This window comes from Cavia porcellus, unplaced genomic scaffold, assembly GCF_034190915.1.
Source record: "Cavia porcellus strain 051 isolate PalLab524CR breed Dunkin Hartley unplaced genomic scaffold, mCavPor4.1 scaffold_9, whole genome shotgun sequence".
Classification (NCBI taxonomy): Eukaryota; Metazoa; Chordata; class Mammalia; order Rodentia; family Caviidae; genus Cavia; species Cavia porcellus.
The window spans coordinates 13,096,013-13,118,135 of NW_026947492.1; the positions used below are offsets into that span (position 1 = coordinate 13,096,013).

At 44.6% G+C, this 22,123-nt stretch overlaps 1 protein-coding gene across 1 annotated transcript in view; it reads left to right on the forward strand.

The window, feature by feature from the left end:
* The window catches only part of Tecta (tectorin alpha), a 67,047-nt gene that overhangs the window by 26,875 nt on the left and 18,049 nt on the right, over positions 1 to 22,123 (forward strand). Inside the window, exons 10-12 of the mRNA XM_063255946.1 lie at positions 3,350 to 3,951; positions 11,395 to 11,956; positions 18,016 to 18,215. Coding sequence (XP_063112016.1) covers positions 3,350 to 3,951; positions 11,395 to 11,956; positions 18,016 to 18,215 — 1,364 coding nt within the window. The remainder of the gene's footprint in view (positions 1 to 3,349; positions 3,952 to 11,394; positions 11,957 to 18,015; positions 18,216 to 22,123) is intronic.

The following is a 22,123-nucleotide window of genomic DNA, read 5'->3' on the forward strand; positions in this document are numbered from 1 at the left end:
ATCCCAGTGGAAGGGGAGTGGTGCTCGGTCCGGCCTCCTTCCTAGATGATGTAGACACTGAGCCGCAGCCAGGGTGTGGCCAAACATCTCCCCTATATAGTCACCATGGTTTCCCCTTGGAAACCAACAAGCACACTGTGGGGAGAAGCTTTATGCCTATGCAGATATCCTGCTCCTCTTTGCAATCCTCCTCCTTGATTCAGTAACCACTGGTGATTTTTGTTTGTATCAATCTCTTGCATGAAAATTACACACTGACAGTGTCCAGCCTCCACCTCTCTCTCCGCTGTAACCAGCCAGCAGGTGCAGCTCTACCATGCACAAGAGGCCTTCCTTTTCCTTTGCTGTCTATCCATTGTCCATCCTTGTCCTACCACAGCTCTCTGCTTCTTTTTCTCATCTTATCAGTGTGGATGTAGATTCCTGTTTTTATAACATAGCTTATGTTTCATGTTATGTTTTAGCTCAGCGGCATAAGCTCCTGCCTTGCAAGTGTGTGGTCATGAGTTTGATCCCTGGTACCAATAAAAAAAAGGAAAAGATAAAAAAAATGTTTTAACAACTATTTTTGGTGTTAAAAATATTCCCGATTTGGCCTGTGGGAGCCCCTTCAAGCTCCTAAGTCTTTGGGTTTGTCTATGTCATTTTTTGCTTTGTTTGTGTATGTGTATTATGCTTTCTGATGTAACAAGATGCTCCACACCCATACTTTAACCTTCTCTGCTCTGGAGTGGAATCAGCCATTGCTACAAGAAACACTGATTTCTGTTGGTGGGGAATGTTGTTAGAAAGTAGGATCTGGGTGGGGTTATCCTTTATTCTTGGGGTGTCTGTGCTTTGTCCCTTGGTACTTTCAACAGACAGAGGTTAAGCATACACACACACACACACACACACACACACACACACACACACACCACACACACACACACCCTGCTGGGAAGTCCAGTGAGCATGTTTGATGGCTGTCACCTCAGAGGAGGGCAGAGTGTTCCTGCTGAGCCTTACACAGCCAGGGGAGGTACTGAGAGCAGATGCTGTGAACCCTAAAGCTGGACTTGGGAGCATGCTCTTCATAGAGGCGCCTGCAGCAGGAGAGCCACACTGTTTCTATTGACCACCACATCTAGGGCGACCTTTGATACTGCCCCAAAGCCTTCCCTGTAATGTACCTTTGGTATTCTCTTTGGTCCTTCTCTAACATGATTGCTTGCCTACTTAACTTTCTCGGTGTATTTTGTTCATGATAGTGAGTTACCGAGTCTCCCACACCGTATCTGCCTCGTGGACAGGCCATGTCAGTGCACGCCTTCAGATGACTAACTCTTGCTTGGCAGGGAGTGTTTCTGGATTGTTTTTGTACTGAGCAAGGCACAGCATGGTGGCACTGTGTAAGCTCAGCATGATGAGGATAGTCTCTCTCTTTTACTGGATTTGTTTGTTTTGTTTTGGCTTTTTTGTACCAGCTTTGGGGTCCAGAGGAAGCTCTTCTCATTATATCTCCTCTGGACCCTGAAGCAGGAGGAAGCTCTTGCTGTGCCTCTTTTTGGAGAGAGATTAAGTGGAAGCATCCACTCAGAACAGGGCTTCTTTAGGTGGAGGGCCACTGTTCATTCCGACATCCCCAGGACGTCTTGTCTAAATCTTGTGCCCTTGGGTCTGGCAAGAAGAAAGTGTGCATGCTGCGTTAACCAACTCTCCAGCTACTCAGGGGTTAATATAGTTGAGGTCCTGCAGAAAAGAGATAAAACTGGGCTACAGCTGCCTATCAAAAGCGCCTCCTTCTTTCAACCCAGGGAGAGACAACCACTGCTTCTGGCTTCAGATAATTTCATCCATCCTTCCCATTGGCAGAGCCAGGCTGCCCAATTAAATAATTTCACAGAGTCATTTCAGGGGCTGGGGGAAGTTTTATGAGTCCATGTCTGCATGCTCCAGACTTGCAGACAAATTCAGACAACACAATAAGTCATAAAGCAAGAGGCATTTAAATAAGTCATGTTATTTGCTATCACCATAAACCTGCAGTCAGTGTTATAACATTCATAATTTAGAGACAAATGTGAAAATCCCTCTATTCAGACATATATAATCAGTGCTTTGCTAGCCTTCGACTCCAAAGCCGTGTGGTGGTATTGTCAGCGGAAATGGAGGGAGTCCTTTAGCCCAGAGGAAAAATCGCTTGGCTTCCAGCACACAGTGCAGAGCTACAGCATTGGCACTTGTGAACAGGGCTGTTATTGCCATGCATTTTGCTTCTCTGTAGTGTCCTTCATGTCCTTGGGTTGTAAAACACTATTGAGGAAAGCTTGCCTAAGGGTCAGAGCAAGTTCTGAAGGCTGGGTCTTATTTTCCTAGAAGTGGAGAACTGCGTAGACTTTAGACTAGGCAAACCTGGAGGGACATTTCTCTTTCGTGCTCCTGGAGTCTTTCTTTGCCCCAGTCAAGTTGTGACAAACAGAAATGAGACACTGGCCTAGAACTCCGCAGTGAAGAGAAAATGTTATTTTATGTGCTGTGCTTTGTGAATCAGAGACTTGAGCTATCAGGAAGGCTTCTAAAAAGTAGTTTGACACAAAATGAGATGGCTGGGCAGGCTTTGGCTTGGGAGAGAATTTCTGGGCAGGGAAGAGATTGAGCAATGGCCACGTACAGTGTGGTCGGCTAGAGGGTGCTGGAGTAGAAAAATGAAAGCCAAAAATGTAAAAATTGATCTGTGTAAGAAAAGGAGGCGTGAAGAGGTAAAGGACAGAGTATTTATTGAGATTCTGCTGTAGACTCGATATATTGAATTATTAATCATCAGAACAATCCTATGAGGTAAATATGGCCCTTATTTAATAAAAGAAGAAACCAGAGCTCTGAGACATCAACAAACTTGCATTAAGAGAGCAGCAGCCCCAGGTCTATATGGCCCCAAGCTGTGTTTTCTTTCTAGCTTTCCACACTTCCTCTCCAGAGTCTAAGTCAGGAGGCTTGGATTTTAGTCTTTCTAGGTAGATAAACGACATCATTGTACTGTAATTTCCTCACCTATTATGGGGGTGATAGGGTTTGCCTCACTGTCGGGGTGATTGAAACAAGGTACACAGCCGTGTAGGGTGGTGCTTGGCTTGTCGAAGTTGTTCATTACTGGCTTGTACTCTCAGACCCTTCTACATGGGAAGCCAGAGCCTGAGTGGCCACTGGGCCTTTGACTACCCCAAAGGAAGGTGAGCATGGTGTTGATCGCAAGGCATTCACTGAACTCACTGTGTGGTGGACATTATGAGCTACAGACACGCTCTCACAGATATACCCGCACACACACTTCTGTCTCTGATTTCTGTCTTCTGTTTACCATCGTCAGCCTTGGAATGCCCGGAGAACAGCCATTTCGAGGAATGTGTGACATGTATAGAGACCTGCGAGACACTGGCCCTGGGCCCCATCTGCGTGGACAGCTGCTCTGAGGGATGTCAGTGTGATGAGGGCTACGCCCTGCAAGGCAGCCAGTGTGTCACCCGAAGCGAGTGTGGCTGCAACTTCGAGGGGCACCAGCTGGCCACCAACGAGACCTTCTGGGTGGACCAGGACTGCCAGATCTTCTGCTATTGCAATGGCACAGATAACAGTGTCCATTGTGAGACCATTCCCTGCAGAGACGATGAATTCTGCATGGATGACGGTGGCCTATATTATTGCCAGCCCCGCACTGACGCCTCCTGCATCATCTCGGGCTATGGCCACTACCTCACCTTTGATGGCTACCCCTTCGACTTCCAGACCAGCTGCCCACTCATCTTGTGTACCACAGGAAGCAGGCTGAGCTCAGACTCTTTCCCCAAGTTCATCGTGACAGCCAAGAATGAGGACCGGGACCCATCCCTGGCCTTGTGGGTCAAACAGGTGGATGTGACCGTGTTTGGCTACAACATTGTGGTTCACCGGGCCTATAAGCACACCGTGTTGGTAAGTGATCCCCAGCCACCCTTGAGAAGAGAGTGATGGAGAAATGAAGGTAGGGGTGCTGGTCAGTAAGCTAGGCTGCAGCTGTCTCGGGCCAGCCCAGAATCCAAAGTAAATCAATGCGTGTTAGAGTAGAGAATAACTTTGGAAAACGTCTGTCAATTTATCTTACAGATTAGGATACAGAGGCTCAGAAAAAAAGGATTTGGTCGAGTCAGAGGCCCCAGATTGGAGGCTGAGTCACCTCTAGAAGTGCACCTTTCATGTCATTGCAGTGTGTGTTAGAACAAGCATAGATTTAAATTCAATCCCAGCCGGTGACCACTGTGTGACCTTGGCCGGTCACTTGGCCTCTGGCAGTGTCATTCATCTGTGAGAGGCTTCATGTCGTGTCCAGATGAGGTCTCTCTGGCTGGTACTGCTGTCCTCATCTACTCCCTTTCTTTTCTGAGATGGGGATGAGCTCTGACTGCTCTGGTTCCCCCATCACTTCGCAGCCTCACCTTGGCTGTCGTGGTTAAGAGTCTCGAATCTGGAGCATCTCTAGATTGTCTGGAGTGAGTAATCTCTTTACTCATGTGGGCTTCGGGGTTCTCTTGCTGCCCTTTCCCTCTTTATCACCCAAAGATCCTTCCCCGAGTCATGAATGCAAAGAACAAAGAGTCAAGGAAGCTCTGAGCCCTTGTTGAATTGCTTGATGTTAGCAGCCTCAGAGAGAGGCCCGGCCCAGCCCTTCTCTCCACTGTCACGTCTGAGCGCGAGTAAAGCACTAACAAGCAAACCAGCAGCCTCTGCTTTGGCGTTTTGGAGCAGCTGGTTTAGGGCTTTGGGCTTCTTGACTTTCTCTTCCCAGGTCTGTGTCATAACTCATCTATCTCCAAGGGGACTCTTTTCCATCTCCAAACTCTTACATAAACTCCTCTAAGCTGACTAGCTGGAGCCCGAGTTTCCTGACCGACTCTACTGATTTCTTTATTTGGGATTTGCTTCAGTTTCTCTATAAAGTAGAAGATCCCAGCTTCCTGAATAATCTTCCCTTTACACTTCTTGGGAAATCTTTTTTAGCATCTAAGACAGCATCCATTTCTTCCTCCCTTTCTTAGATATTATGAACCTAAATCGCGGCATTTTCTTTTATGCTTCTCATAGCAACTTACTCCTGTACCCATTATTACATTAATCTGAATTTTTGTCTTACCTAGTTCTTCAATCCCAACCATGAGCTTCTTAAGGACAGGAACCACACCGAACTCATCTTTATATTGGATGAGTCTATAGTGTCTTGTATGTAGTGACATTCCAAACATTGGTCAAATGAACAAATGAGGTGATGTAATAACTCTTGTCTTCCAAGGTTTATGTGAGTTTTGCTCCAGGTCATTCTTTGGCAATCTGAGAGATGAATGGTCAAAGAGGTCAGTCAGGAGAGCATCTGAGGCTTTCTTTGCTTGCCACATGAGATTCCCAGCAGACACCTAAAAAGCTGAATCTGGCCACTGTAAGACCTTCCCTCAGTTCCGTAGGTTAGAACGAATGTATCAGTCGTGTTGTCAGTGAGGTCTCCATCCTGTTTGCCTTTCTTCCTTTCAGCTGCTCAGCTGATGGATTTCTATCTCAGGCCTACACGTTTTCATGTATTACTCATCCTCTTCACATTTACCACTCTTCCATCTTTCTGGGATCTTTTTCCTTTTCTTTTAAAATATTACCTGCTCATAGTTCCTGTCCTCTTAGTTTATTATGAATTGCATTTCTGCCGTGTGCTCCATGTTCTCAGCTTTTACATATATGGCTGAGTTTGCACACTGTATTTTCTGACCTCTTTCTAGCTGATTGCACATCAACCATGGGATTCTCATGACTCTTAATCCTCTTTGTGTTGTAGGAACTGATTTTCTCCGCTTCCTAGTAACTGATGACTCAGTCTCTGAGTGTTTCTTTTTCTTTCCTTCCACTTTAGGACTCAGCCCCTAACGAGTTAATCACATTCCAGGTGTGTACCTTGCTCCCATCTCATGAGAAGCATTCATGGCTAAAGTCAAGAACCCTGGAATTGCGTGGCTGATTTCTTCCTCATGTAGACAGATAGAATGTGAGGCATGTGTTAGTTTCCTAATGCTGCTATAACAAAGTGCCATGACCTGGGTGCTTTCAACAACAGAAATTAATTCTCTCACAGTCCTGAAGGCTGGAAGTTCAAGCTCAAGGTAATGCCAGGGTTGCCCAATTCTTCTACGCCTTTCTCCTAGTTTCTGGCCGTTGTAGGCTACCTTCGGTGTTCCCTGCCTGTGACAGCACAGCTCTAGCCTGTACTTCCATCTCGGGTGCCTTCTTTCTTCTCTCTCCAGTTTCTTTGTGTCTCCTACTTTTAAGAACACCAGTCACTGGGATTAGGACTAATTTTATTATCCATTTGATCTTGTCTTAGCTTATTATATTTATAAATATCCCATTTCCAAAAGAGGTTATAGTGACGGTACACACCTCAACGTTTCTTTTTGAGGACATAATTTCACCCACACCAAGGATCAATCGGAGAGAGACTGGCAAAAAGGGGGAGTTGATTAAAGGGACAGGAGGACTCTGTCCTGTCATGTCTCCTGGAATTCCTAAGCACCTCATATGGGAACAGAGTGGACAGCTTTCAAATGGCCAATAAGAAGGCCAAGTTCACAATGCACTGAAGGTTCTTTTCTTAGGGGACCTGTGGGATAGATTTAGCAGTTACTTTGAATTATTAATATGCATTACAGGATCTGCTTGTTCGATGATTTGCATTTGTTTCTCCCATGATGTTATTATTAGTCACCGTCTCTCCCTGAGCTTGAAGAATAATGGCCATCATAATGACAGTGGGAAATGAAGTGCAGGACAAAGTACAGCCCAGGGTCCCAGGTCCCTGCCAGTGCTCTCAGAAAGGGAGGATGTGACAGCAGTTACTCCTTGGGACATCAGATTCATTCTATGACTCTGACCTCTCTCTGTATTAAGCAACTCCATGGGTTATGGGGAGATTCACTAACCAAAAGAGGTTAGACATAAACATGCTATCTATAGACTAGGCAGAGCGATAAGAGAGAGCGGCAGAAATGAGCCACTCTGGGACCAGTTCAGCTGTTTATAGCCAGAGCTGAGGAGATGGCCTCCTGCCTGCCACGGCTCGCGCGCATCCATCTCTGTGATGGTCCAGGACGACAGTGAGGTTTATGGGGCCTCAAAGCCTGTGCCTTTTCATTTATTAATAATCTGTTGGCCAGGAAAGAGCGAAGTTTTGAGCATTTCTATAGCCACTGTAGCTCCACAAGCTTATACTGATGCCAGTTTTCTGCCAAGAAAGAAAAATTTCTTCAAAAGTGGTATGAAACATGAAAATGAAAAAAAAAAAATCAAATATGGTTTGTTCTAAGAGAGCTCCAAGTCTAGGGGAGAATTGGACCTGCTAATAGTGAATGACAGTGTAATACAAAGTGTCATAAAAAAGTTCCTCATAGAGTGCCATGAGCACACAGTGGAGGACTGCCTCCACCAGTCTGGGGCTTCAGGGAAGGCTTCCTGGAAGAGGTGACTTTGTCTGACACCTAAAGGGAGTCCACCTGCCAGACTGGGAGCCGGATGAAAGTATCCAAGGACAGGAAACATCGATGAGACAGCAAACTCAGGGCACAGCACAGTGTGAAGTGTGAGGGCTGAGGAAGCTGTAAAGGAAACCAGGATCAGTTGTTTAAAGAAAAACTCCAGGAAACTTAATAATGAATTTATTTCTGATACGGTAATCTACGGGTTCTGTACCCACAAACTCAACTAATGTGAAAACACATACCATACCCACTTAAAATTGTATCCACACTGAACATGTACAGATTGTTTTGGACATTATTCCTAAATAATGCAGTAAAACCCTACTTACATAATGCTGCATTGCATTAGGTGCCATAAGACAGTAATCTAGAGGTGACTTAAAATGAACAGGAGGATGCATGTAGGTTATTTGCAAATGTGACACTGTTCTATACAAAGGACCTTAGCGTGATCAGAGATTGCTACCTGCAGGGGCCCTGAGCCTGATCCCCTGTAGACACTGAGGGATGATTTTACCTAAGTATCTAGAACACATCTGCCCGCATTCATCCGTACGCCTCCTTCTTGTCCTCCTGTGCACTTGCCTCCTCTATCCATCAAGCTCTGTTGCCATACCAACCTCTCCTTTCCTCTGACCTCCTCTCTCTGCTCCCTCTCCCTCCATCTCTCACTGCCAGGGAGAGACAAAGAGATAGAGAGACAGAGGAAAAGTGAGAGAGACACACACAGAGACACAGACACAGACAGAGACAGAGACAGGAGACAGAGACAGAGTCAGGGCACTGGAGGGGTTGGAGGCAGCACTCATGGGGCATCAAAGACAGAAATTCCAAGCCTGTTGGAGTCAAGGATGCGCCTTTCTTGGGGTTCTCCTCGGCAGTGACAGAATTCACAAGCTTTGCTTTGATCTTATTATTTTGTTCCTCTGTGGTATTGCCTCCTGTCTGACACCAGGTAGCCAGGAGTTCAGCTCACAGGGAACGCAGACCGGCATACATCAGCCTTTGAACACATAGCTTTTGCTTTCCTGCTCGTGAGTCTTCTGGGAGGACCGGAGTCTTCAAAGCCTCGAGTTCCCTGAGTGACTCGCCCTGTCTGTGTTCTGTCTCTGGGCTCCTGGCGGAGACAGCTGTGCCCAGCAGCGCACTCTCCCTCCCTGTCCACTCATCCAGGCACCTTGTCACTTAAGGACTCCTCTCTGCCTCCTGTGCCTGTTCTCCAGGTGCAGAAGATGAGGCGTCTCCCTGGCCACTGTTACCCCCGTCCCAGCCATCTGGCCTCTCTGTCATCCCCACCCCGCTCTGGGTCTCCAGCCCTGTACTTTCTGTAGCCCATGAGCATCCTCTCTGTAACACAGGCCTTGACTTCCGCCCTTCTCCGCGGCTGTCCTGTTTCTCTTCTCCCTCCCTGGCCAAACTCCTGCATCTCCGCCTATATTTGCCATTTTACTGATGTGGGCTTATGGAATCTACATTGGGCGTAATCATTCCGCTTAACTTCTCTTATTAAAGTCACAAGTGACAAAAAAAATGAATGGATGTTTCAGGGTTCATGTCAAGGCCCCTCTGCCGTGTGTGACTCTGCATATGAGGCCCTCCTGGCTCTCTGTCTTCAAACTCATCTGCTGCTCATGAGGCCACATTTTATGCCCCAATAGCACTAACTCGTGGCAATTCTTCACATTTATTAGGGCCTTTTCCTTCCCAGCTGGGCTGGGGCTGGGGCTGTGCCCTTTCCTTGGAATTCCCTAACCTTCACTCTTGGCCCTTTTGGAGAGTCGCCCCTGGCCTATCCCTTGGGAGCTGGTGTGGGCTCTGTCTCTGCAGCCCCAGCTGATTCAGTTCCCAGACTGTCTGGTGCTTTGTATCTATTTACTTAATACTATCATCAGCTCTTATGATCTGTGTGTGTTTTTTTCTCTGCCACACGACAATGAGCTCCTAAGAAAGGGCTCTGTACTTAACCCAGCATAGCATAGTGCCTGGCATAGCTAAGGGCCAAACTCATGTCTACTGGCTGAATGACCACATTCTGCCCAGATGAGTCTTCACAGAAGAGAGGAGCTGGGCACTGAAGGGTAGGCATTCCCCTGAGGAAAGGTGGCAGTGAAAGGGTTTCCTTGCTGTCTGAGAGCAGGTTTCCTAGAATAAGTTTTACCACTAGGAAAGAGAAGAAGCACCAGAAGAGGCTCAGTTGGGGCACATTCTAAACTGGAGATCAGCGTCTACTTAGGCTACCAGAAGCTCTCAGCCTGACCCACGGCACAGAATTGGTCCTCAGAATTGATCAGGGTGAGGATTGGGAGTGAGAGCTCACAACTGTCTATAAAGTGGCTCCACAAGGGACAGACCAGCTGAGTTACCAGTAATCCAATCACAGTGACGGGATTAGGGATTATGGGAGGAACACAGAAGGGCCCATCACACTTGAGACACAGGGAACAGTAGAATAGGATGTCACAACTCGGTCCATTTAGGAAACTACACTGTAGGGTGGAGCTGGAGAGGAGGAAGGAAGCCAGATAGTGCAGAGAGGCTGGACCAGCACTTGGGGACCCCAGGGGGACTTGCTCAGTATGTCAGGCATTGAATCAGGTCCAGGAGTGTGTTGATTCCATCGCTTTTGATTGCATTTTTCATAATGTTAGCATGGCAGGGGTGAGGGATGGAGACAGAAGGGCAGGTTTGGAGCCAGGGAGTCCAGTGAGGAGGTGATTCAGTCATCAAGGGGAAAGAGGAGGAACTTGAACTAAGGCAGGGGCTGTGGAACTGGGAAGAGTATCAGCTGAAAGAATGAGAAGGAGGTTAAGAGAATTTCTAGCCAAAGCACTCTGAAAATACTCATTTCTCTGCAAGGAAAACCTATTCAGTTTACCCTGACTGCAGTAAGGGGCTGGAAATCTGTTTGCCTCCTGTTCCAACTCAGTCACGGGCTATAAGATGTGTCTCATCTAAATCAGAAGACTTCAGAGGAAGAGCACTTCTGGAGTTCAGTGTAAATTTAGAAATATATGGAGGAAATATTTTTCAAGAGCCCTCGTGTTTGAGTGGCATCCTGTCGTGCAGCAGTTTGAGGAGTCTCAGGGAAAGCGGACGCAAAAATCCATACAATGCAATTCCTGCCGTCAGGGTGCTCATAGTCTCATAGGTGAGGCAGAAGCAGGTGGCTGTCTATAATCTGAGTCTCACTGTGATGTGTGTGTGCTGCAGAGGAGCAAACACATGTCCGAAAGCCCAAAGCAGAGAAGGATACAAGAGATATATACACAATATGATCTGTTCACCTAGGCAGGGAACAAGTGATCCTGAGCCCGATCTCAGAATCAGAAGACTGTGCTTTGCTGGACAGAGGGAAGGAGGAGAGGGATGCTGACTGGTGAGGACTGGCTTGCCGGCAGAAAGACCAGCAAAGTGAAGTCATCCTCCAAGGGAAAAAAAATCCCAAAGTTACTAATAAATTGGGGTTTGTCTAAGTAGAATAAATCCACAGTAGAGCTGGAAATAGAAACACTGAAATACTAGGTTTTGGTATTGTAGTCTAAACTTTAATTGAGTTCTTATTACCCTTTCATTACCTTGGAGGAAACAATTTGAACTCCTGGGGAAAAATAATGCTATATAAACAGAAGGCACTGAAATAAATAGGTATATTAGTATACAAAGGATAGTCATTTAAGTCTGTTCAAATTCTAATAATAATACTTGACTGACATAAACAACACTGCATGCACAGTTGCATGCAACCTGTGCCAGCTCCCTTTGGGGACTTGTCTTTCTAGAGACCAATCAATAGAGTTGGGGGACGTCTGTATGTTTCTACCGTGGCACTGGGCTGGCTGTATTTTTCTACCTTTGCTTTTTTATACAGGTCAACAATGAGCGGCTGTATCTGCCCTTGAAGTTGGGGCAAGGGAAGATAAACATCTTTTCCTTTGGCTTCCACGTGGTGGTGGAAACCGACTTTGGCTTGAAGGTCGTGTATGACTGGAAGACCTTCCTATCCATCACGGTTCCTCGGAGCATGCAGAACAGCACTTATGGCCTGTGTGGCCGCTACAACGGCAACCCAGATGATGACCTGGAGATGCCCATGGGTCTGCTTGCATTGAGTATCAATGAGTTTGGGCAGAGCTGGGTGAAGAGGGACACTTTCTGCCAGGTGGGCTGTGGGGACCGCTGTCCATCCTGTGCCAAGGTGGAAGGTTTCTCTAAGGTACAGCAGCTGTGCGGCCTGATCCCCAACCAGAACGCTGTCTTCTCCAAGTGCCACAGCAAAGTCAACCCCACTTTCTTCTACAAGAACTGCCTCTTCGACTCGTGCATCGATGGGGGTGCAGTACAGACAGCCTGCAGCTGGCTGCAGAACTATGCCAGCACCTGCCAGACGCAGGGGATCGCAGTGACTGGCTGGAGGAACTACACGTCCTGCTGTGAGTCCTTCTCACATCTTCTTGTAGCTTCTTATTTGTGATTGGTGTGGGAGGCCACTTTCTAACTCCGTAAATTTTAGCTCAAATTGAATAGAGTGATCAAAGAATACACCCTTTGGAATTAAATTCATTATTAGAAACAGAATAGGTAATCTTCCAAAGCCTCCATTTCTTTATCTATACAATGGACTTAGTGTCACTCGTTTCAGAGATTTTCCTGGAGAATAAACAGAGCACTATGTGTAGCATTTGGATTCAACAAGTGCCCAAAAAAATATTGACCAGAGATTAATCAGGAAAGAATTAGTTAGTTGGTTAGTTTATCCTAGAACCTCATGAGTCCATAACTTCTGAAAGGCTTACATGCTTTCTTTCAGTGTGCCAATGGCATGTTCCAGTCTTTGTGCTTGTGAAACATAGCAGAATATTTAGAGTCTTAGACATGAAATTAGAAACTCCTGGATTCTGCAATTCATTTCTCTCCTCCAGTGCTAGTTTCGCCCTCTGAAAAGCAAGGGTAATGCTGCCTATAGCATGGATGCTACAGAAATGTCAGGAGGATCCACTTAGATAACTGGAGTACCAGCATGCACAGTGCATGCTAAGTGGTGTGGTTGTAATAATAACTTGCTCTGAGCCAACCACAGTGCAACAGCACTTTAGCAACATTATCTCATTTATTCTTTTCAATAACCCAATTAGGCAAAGAGAAATTGAGACTCAAAGGAGTTAAATAACTTGCTTACGGTCATATAATCTCAGTGGCAAAGTCAGGATTTGATCTTCTAACCCCAAAGCCTACACCCTATCATAGTGGACTGTGTGCTGAGATATTTGCCTACATTTAGCATGTGCAAATAAGAAGAGGTCAAAAGGAGAAACCACTGTTGGTCTTTGGCTAACCCTCGAAGGTCTCTTTTCCTGCCTCAATCTCATTAACTATAGCAAATTTCTTTCAGAAGTTCTGACTGTACAAAAAGCCTGCAAATTGATGCTGAACGCCTGGAGCTCTAACTAAGGTGCCCAGCAGGGTTCCCAGAGAATAAACATCCATTTTCATCCTGGAAAAGGGAAATGTGGATGAAAAGCCAGAAATAGAATTATGAGTTAATGTCCAGACAGTCAGTTTACAATCACATGCGGTCACTGGATTCATGGGAATTGTGGAAGAGTGTTGGAAAAATATAGAAGGGAAGAATGGGGAAGGTTCTAGCACCATTTCATCCAGACTGAGTCCTGAGCAAGGGGGGTGTTGGTAGGGGGGACTGTTCAAACTGTCCTCTGGTGTCTTTAAAAAGCCTGGTCTAGAGAAACCTCCAGTGCTTCTTGGGATTCATTGGGGTTACCACAGTGGGACTAGATGACTTGCCTTCCTCTAAATCTGGAAACCAGTTTTTGGACCTACAGGTCTAAAAGTGGCACAGGATTAACAACAACAACAAAACAAACAGATTTGGAAGGGAAGGGTCAGCATGTTTCTTCTTAAACCTATACAGAAGCGTCCCCTTCTCCTGTAACTACATGTGTTCCCAGACTGCTCTCCGAGGTGGGCTGGGATCAGAGTCATCATGCATGCCAGGAATCATTGTTTCTAACTACAATGAATAGGCAAAGGCATTCATGGGGTGAATGTGAGGAATTCTCAACTTAGCTGATTGGTTTTGATTTTTGTCCCTTATGGGAACTGGCAGGCCCAGTAACCTTCCCTTCAAGGAAGAAGGTCACCACACTCCTATGGAGTCTGGCCGGTGGTGGAGGACGTGAAGAACACTTTTCTTGTCCTCCTGTCCTGCCTACCAATTTAACACTGCCCTTTCCTCTGCCCAAAGTTCTGTCCAAATGTTGGTTGCCTTCCCTTACATTAGCTACATAAACTAGTCCTAGGGGGTTCTCCTGGGCATTCAGAGCCAAGTCAGCCTGCCTCAGCCTCAGGTCCCTTCCCTGCTGTTGCTGGCATGGCCCAGTCTGATGCATCAGGGCCAACAAAAAACTAAGAAAAGTTTCCAGCACGTGGCCCTTTGACCTTCCTCTGCTTCAGCATTTCAGAACCAGGATCTAAAAGACAGCGCATCTGGGGAGTTGCTAGTCATGAATAGCCAAGAGAAAAGTTCAGAGAGCAAGTATACACTCTGTGGTTTGAGGGTGGGGGCAAGGTGCAGTGGGAGGCCATCTAGTTTCCATTTCGAATACCAGAAGCAGAGAAATACAATGAGATACTGAGCGCTACACCAGTGATTCAACACACAGCTGGCATGAACGTGGTCATGTGTAACTATATTCGAGTTGACCTTGACTTTGGAGGAGCAGGACCGGGACTGATACACCCCATTATCGTACTAAAAATTGGTCCATTCCAACACATGTGTTGAGACATGGTAAAGGGTTGTTTTCGGGAGAAAAAGAGTAAAATCAGAGTGCCATTAAACTTGTATTGGTAACAAGGTAGAATGTCAATGTTTTTCAGTGATTTGGCCATCCTTATGGATGGGATAATTTATTACCAATTAGTTTGTTTGCAAATGCATCGGAAAACTTCTTCATGCAAATTGGATGAATAGGCTTACGGGAGAAAGGTGGTAAATTGCCTTAACCACTAACCCTCCTTAAAATTTGTTCAGCTGAGTCTATTATTCTGCCAGAGCCACGTGAAGGACTTAAATGGGAGCAGTAGATGGTGGGAATGGAGTTAGAGAAACAGGTAGTCACTAACTGAGCATCTGTTCTCTTAGCTGGTACCGTGTGCCTGTCCCATCGGGGTTGTGAGTGAGACTCCACTCTTTACCCTGACTCTACTGTAGGGAGAATTCTGTCCCCAAGTGGAGGAAGCCGAGAGACACAGATACTCTCCAGGGAGGAGCACTGGGTGAATGGGGGCCAGGGAGGAGCACTGGGTGAATGGGGGATGGCAAGGCTGCCTCTCTGATTCTGCACACTAGCGCCTGACACATGGGAGGTGGTCGGTCAAGGTCACCCATCATTATTCTTTTCCATTTTTATCAGAAGAACCTTTTGCTGCGTCAGAGTCTTGGGTTCAAAGTCTGACAACTAGGGCTTTTCTTATTTCTCTGCCCAGCCAATAAATTCTGTTGACTAATTTTAGTAAGCTCCTATTGCTTACCATCCCCAGCAGAAGTTATCGCGGAAGTACCAGGCACTCTGTCCTCCAGGGGAAGGAAGAGGAAAGTTTGAGGGGCTTCACAGACTGCATCTCTTTTTAGCTCCACACCTACTTGATGAGGGAGAGATACGATGCCCATGTGACAGATGAGAAGACAGATGTTCAGGGAGGGTAAGGACCGTGCCCGTTGTTGGTGACAGACTCAGGAGTCACTTGCAGAGCTGACTCCGAAGCCTTCCTCCATTCCATTGTGGTAGATGGCTTCTCGGGGGAGTCCATTCATACTTGCGTCCTCCCAAGGCACACACGCGAAGGCTGCCTTCTGGCCTGGCTGAAGGAAAGGACGTGTCTTGTTCATGGTCACAGCTAGGTGTAGAGCTTGTCACCACAGCTTTTGAGACTTCATGGAGGGAGAAAGGGAAGCAGCAAACCAGTGTGAAGAACGTGAAAATTCACTCCTGAGAGTCAAATGCCCACTCACCGTTTGCCATGTTCTCAGTATTATTTTGGGAGTCATGGAAGAATCTAAAAGTATCAAATAAGAAGTTTACAGTTTTGTTGAAGAAATAGGATTCATTTGAAAGACTTGAAAGAGCAATGCGCATATAACCAGATATTCGAATGCATTATAGAGCTTCTATAACTGTTAATTCCAGTACATGAACAAGTTAAATAATAAAAATACAGCAATACAAGCTGCTGGCATATGAATAGAAAGATTGGCCAAGATGAGATGAGAGTAGCTAAAGGAAATAGGCCTGAACACTAAAGGAAAATTAGTGTACGTAAAACTGCATTTCAACTCATTGGAAGAAATGTATTATTTAGTAAATAACAATGGGGTAAAGAGCATAGCTGCAAAAAATTAGCTACATCTCTCCTTTATTCTTTGCTGCAAAATAAAGTCTGAAAGAACAATGATCAAAACTGAATGGGAAAAATGAATTATAAAAGCACTAGAAGAAAAAAAGGAGTTTTTGTTGTTATTTTTTTAGTAATCTTGCACAGAGAGCAAAACATTCAAGGCAGTGAGGGAAAACCTGATAAATTTAACTATATTAAAATTTTATATCTTTACATAACAAAAACCTAATCAAAACTCAAAATAATAGAAAAAATTTCTAAAGAAAGTCAAGTGATAAATATTTTATAATACATGACACATAAAAGTTTATTTTTAATTTAGAAAGCACTTTCGCAAATTAATAAAAAAGTTCCAACACAAGATATGCAATGAATACAAAACACCAAGTATTCACAGCAAAAGACATAAAAATGGATTATAAGCAAATTAAAATCTGATCAACGTCTCAAGGAAATGCAAAATAAATATGCACATAGCAGATACAGCATTTTCCACTTTTCATATTTCTAGGAATCAGAAAATTTGGTGATAAGCACTAAGTGAGGATGTGGGAAAACAGACTTCCTTGTTAAGCCCTCGTAGGATACACTGCTACAGTCTCTCCAGAGGGCAGCTCAGTGGCAAGCATCAAAAATGTAAGCAGCTGGGAGGGTGTGGATCAATGGTAGAGCGCTTGCCTAGCATGCACGAGGCCCTGGGTTCCATTTGCAGCATCACCAAAAAATTTAAATGTTATGTAGCTTAAAACTCAGAACTTCCACCTCCAGGAACTGGTTTTGGAGGCTCACTTCAGAGGGCAGGGGTACAGTGTGGTGATCCTCACAGCCACATCACCCTAAGCACATAAAATACACACAGTGTGCAGCTGTGCAAGAACATTGATTCCGGACTAAATGGAAGAAAGGTTTTCACGAAAAATCAATGAGCTGTAGACTGTGTTGTGATTCAGGTGAAAAGCAGGTGGAAGACGTGCACACATGCTTGTGCATGCAGAGGAAATTTCTGGAAGACTTTATCATAATTTGTTTTCAGAAGTTGCCTTTGCTTTGTACTTTGCATTTGCCATCGCATATAGATATTACCTTTTGAATTAAGTGTTTCTAAAATTATATAGTATACTGTCGCAGTGGTAATATGAATGTATAGATGTGTTCAAATTCATAAATCTGTGCATTCCAAAAGTGCATTTTGCCACTAGATAAAAAATAAGCCTCCATATAGATGCTATGTTTTATTATATATATTAGTTCCCATGTAATTGTAATTGTACTAGAGTATATATGAATGTCTTAGCATCTACAAATCCTTTGAACAAACCAATCTATTGAATGCCTTAGTTCCCAGCACTGTTCTACAGTTAATTCTTGCAACCAGGTGCGAGGTAGATGCTATTGGTGTCTGCATCTTACAGACAAGGAAGCTGAGGCTCAGACAGCCTAAGCAACTCACCTGCTTCACGGATCAGAGCCTGTGTTCGTACCTGGGACCTTGAATGGCTTCCATAGATGCACCTAGATATATTGGAAAATGGGAGACTATAACCAACCTGAGTCAGGTGGCATGCTTTCACATACACTGACACAACACATCATGGGGCTCAGGGGTCTCCTGTTGATCAACTAATGTTAAAGAAATGTTCTACGAAAGTTCTGAGGCATTGGTCCAGAAAGAGGGGGGCATATGGATGAGATTCCAACTGGGACTTGAAGAATGGGGAACTGGGATACGGTGAGAGGACAAATTAAGGGCATGAAAAGAAAGATCAGTGTGAGTGGAGACCTCAAGTCAGGAATGGCGTAGGTGACACTAACTGGCATGGAGTTCCACATGGGAGATGGCTGGTAATGGAGATCTTGGAAACCAAGGCTGATGATAGGACAAAAATTCCAGAAACTTCCATCTGCACATTGACCTATGATCTAAGCCTGAGGGAGCCATAGATGCTTCCAAGAAGCGGAAAGCATAGTGAAGACCAGTGGCCAGCCTCACGCCCATGCCTCCATCTCCCTGAGCAAAGGCTGTAAGAAAGCTATTGCATGAGACTGGGCAAGTCCTGATTTGTGTCTTCTGTTCCAGCGGTCACTTGCCCTCCCAACAGCCATTATGAGAGCTGTGTGAGCGTCTGCCAGCCCCGCTGTGCAGCCATCCGCCTGAAGAGCGACTGCAATCACTACTGTGTGGAAGGCTGTCAGTGTGACGCGGGCTACGTGCTCAACGGCAAGAGCTGCATCCTGCCTCACAACTGTGGCTGCTATGCGGACGGCAAATACTATGAGGTATGGGAGGCCCCGGGTTTCCTTTCTGCCAATCCCAAGGCTTCACTCCAGCGTGGGTGGAGTTGACCAGTCTTCCCACCCCATGGTGCAGAATGTGCTCCTGATTGACAGGGGTGGCAAAGAGGTCCAGCACTGTTCGGAGGAGGCTCTCGCTCACTGTGGGGTTTGGGAAATCTCCAGGCCTCATCTCCTCTCTCCTCTAAGTGGGCAAAGCCTCTTTCTCTGTCCAGTGCCTTTCTCTGGAGGCCCTTCTGAGTTCCTCTCCGCATGTCTGAGTTTGAAAGGTTGTTGTTTGGAAATATGGTGGCTGTGAATCTGACATTTGTATCTGTCTCAGTGAAGAACATGTTTTAACTGAAATATATGGAGCTCGAGGCTGGAGGAGTGACCTTCCCTTTCTGGTGATTGCAACTCCCAGAGAGTGAGCTACAGTTACCATCTCCAAATGTGCTATTTATCACTCTGATATCATCCCCAGAGAGTTGGGTCTGGGCTGCTTTCTGCTATGTACTGACATCCCTTCTCTTTCCCTTTATGGCAGCTTAAACATAGATGAAGAGGCTTCACATCGATGTTTTCCAGTAAGATATATCAGCTCCCTAAATCATTTTACTTTGTAAACTTTTTAATCTCCCACCCTCGCAGCCCTACCCTGTACTAGAGATCAAAACTAGGGCCAGTGGCACACCAGGCAATGTCTGTTCTACTGAGAGACACCCAAGCTCGTAGTCTTTTCTAATGTGCCATGATACAGAGGTAGGAAAGGCCTTGCTAGTGATGCTCTTTGTTTATGGTTATGCCTCAAGCCCACTCCCTGTTTAAATGATGCCAAAACCTCCTGTGGGTAAGCAGACAATTAACAACTGCAAAAACTGAATACCTGCTGTTTGTAAATTTGTACTGGTGGTATTGTGTCATATGAGAATGCACGTTCCCTGCCTAAGGAACTAAAATTCTATTCAAGATAGAAAAAGTTGTGCTTTAAAGAACAAGAGAAATATTGCAAAATAACATATTAACAAGTGAAAAATAATACCCTACAGAACTAATCAATTTTAAATGAAACTCAATAGTAGCATTTAAAAGAAATCTAATTGAAATATCTGAATTGGAAATCAGCCAGGCAAACAATAAATAATGTCTCCTTTTAGCAAAGATGCATTGACTTGTTCAGAACCAACTAAGTCTTCTTTACCTTGGGAAAAAATAAAAGCACAGTAATGCAGATGTTACCTTCGATTTCATGAGAAAATGCGTTTAAGTGCTATACTAGAAGCAGAAAAGAAGCATAATAAAATAGTAGAACTAATTTCTTGGGAGAGGTAGTATTTATGGTAATCTGAGGAATATGTAAACAAAGAGGCAAAATACATAGGAGAAAACAATAATAATTCTGTCTTTTTATAATCTGGGAGAAGATACGACCAGGCTCAAAACTCAAAGCACGTGCTCCTAAACTGCTCCCTGACCCAGAAACTAACCGAAGTGTGTTCACCAACTGCGCTGAGCACTCCTCACTGTGATGCTGAGTGTCAGTGTGGCAGAACCAAATGGGACCGGATCTGATCCCAGCTCCACCACTGCTGGAGGTGTCACACTGAACCAACCGTGTCATTTCCCTGAGCCTCTCTTTCCTGCTGAATGAAGGAGGGTTAAAATAAACTCAGTAGGGTTGTTCTCTACTCTGCAGTGGTGCCAGGCCTGGTACTTGTCACCTAGTCATTCAGTAATTGGTAGCTGCTATTGTTGTTGTTAATCTCTTGAGAAGCATTTTGTATATAAAAAAATTTCAGGCATGTTAATGAAATGATGCATATGAAACCCTTGGAACTCTCAGAAAAGGCACAGTATGCTTCTCAGCAGCTATAGTTACTGTAAATAGTATTATCTGTTTTCCATCAGAAAGTCAGTGGGTTTTGACACCTGCTTATATCTGGGAAGTAGTGAACTCAAAGAATAAATAATCCACATCCACTTACCACAATTCAAACAGGCTTGAGGGCTTGTTTATATTGCACATTTCTTTGGAAATAAAGAGAGAACACATCTAACCATTAGCATATAGGGTAATCACCCAGCTGTCGCTGTCATGTCTAATTAAGGTAAAGAAAACAGCGTGGGGCCAGCCAGTTCCTCGCAATGCTAGTTTCATGATCAAGTTCTCCTGTGGTTGAGTTATTTACCCTCGATCATATCCACATACATCAAGTTGTTTTTCTCTTCCCACCAATGTAATGTCTGAGTTCTTATCAGAGAGAGGCCAGACCAACCACTCAGTTATTCTGTAAATCTGATAAGAGAAATGAAGTCAATTTGTACGGCTGCTGGCACCAGAAATATGTTATAGATTTGGAAGAAGAGAAGATGTGGTTCTAGGGACGGCTTCACTTTAGGGACGAAAGAATCAACAGTGGCATCTTAAAGTGCCTGGGTGTGGAAGGAAATATTCACTCTCAGCCTATTTATACTTACCTCTGAGCGTTAGCTGCAGTTGACATCCAGAGTTTTGATAAATCTATAGTTAAAGCAGAAAACAATGAAAAGACAAAATCATACATTTTTGTGACATTAACACATTTTCTGGATAGCACTGTTTTAGGAAATTGATGTAAGTTGAGCATCTCTAATCTGAAAAGCTGAACTCTGAAATGCTCCAAAACTCTTAAAGGATTGATACGATGCCAAAAGAAAAAATTCCACCCCATGGAACTTTGTTTTGAACAAAAATATATTAAAAATGTTTTAAATTACCTCGAGGCTATGTATAAAAATGGATATGAAACGTAAGTGAATTTTGTTTTAGATTGGATCGCATCCCCCAGATCTATCTATTTACCTGTTATTTATACTTTATATAAATGTTCCAAAATCTGAAAAATCCAAAATTTTAAAACACTTCTGGTCCTAGGCACTTCAGATAAGGGATATTCAACCAGGATATTAAGCTCATAATGCATTGTGTGCCCCTATTTCTAGTTCATAGTACACTTATCCAGGTCACACCCCACTTGGACAATTATGATTAATTAGTTCCCTTAGTACAAGATCAAGGATACATACTTCACTAAATAGAATTATGTTTACTGGAGATTGTTGCCTGAAAATCACTCCTATCTCCATCCAAGGGTACACTATATTTCAGGTATTTTAATGATTTCATATAATCTCTTCAGCATCCGAAAGAAGATGAATGTAAATATAGCAGCTGTTATTTAACAAATACCCTCTCTGCCCTGGACGCATCAATTTAACCTTCACATTTCCCCTGCAAGATATGGCTTTGATTTCCAATTTAGAGATGAACAAGCCGACACTCTGGGGAGTCAACAGTGTTCTTCAGGATAGCACATGTAGGGTGACAGGGCTGAGACTGACACCAAAGCAGTCTGTGGCAGCAGGAAAGCTGCCTTTCTCCAAAACCTGGCTGATACATTGTTCACAGTTCAAAACCTAGTGAAAAGGAGGTCCCTGCAGTAGAATAAGACACAAGAGGGAAATACCAGGAAGAGTGAGTTCTACGAAATGTTGGGACGGTTAACACTGAGAGTTGATTATCACTTTCTTTCGAATATTTTGAAGGGCTGGATTCTCACTCTTGAGTGAATTTAAATTTCATCCTTGAAGCGAGCTGCATTTGTTAAACATGATTTCTTGGTTGAAAAAAAAGAGAGGGGAAGAGGAAGAGAAGGGAGAGAGAGAGGGAGGAGAGGAGGAGAGAGTCAGAAAGAAAGAAAGAAAGAAAGAAAGAAAGAAAGAAAGAAAGAAAGAAAGAAAGAAAGAAAGAAAGAAAGAAAGAGAAAGAGAGAGAGAGAGGAAGGGAAGAAAGAAAGAAAGAGAGAGAAAGAGGAAGGGAAGAAGGAAGGGGAAAGGGAAAAGAAATCTACAGAGTATTTCTCCTTTTTGCTTAG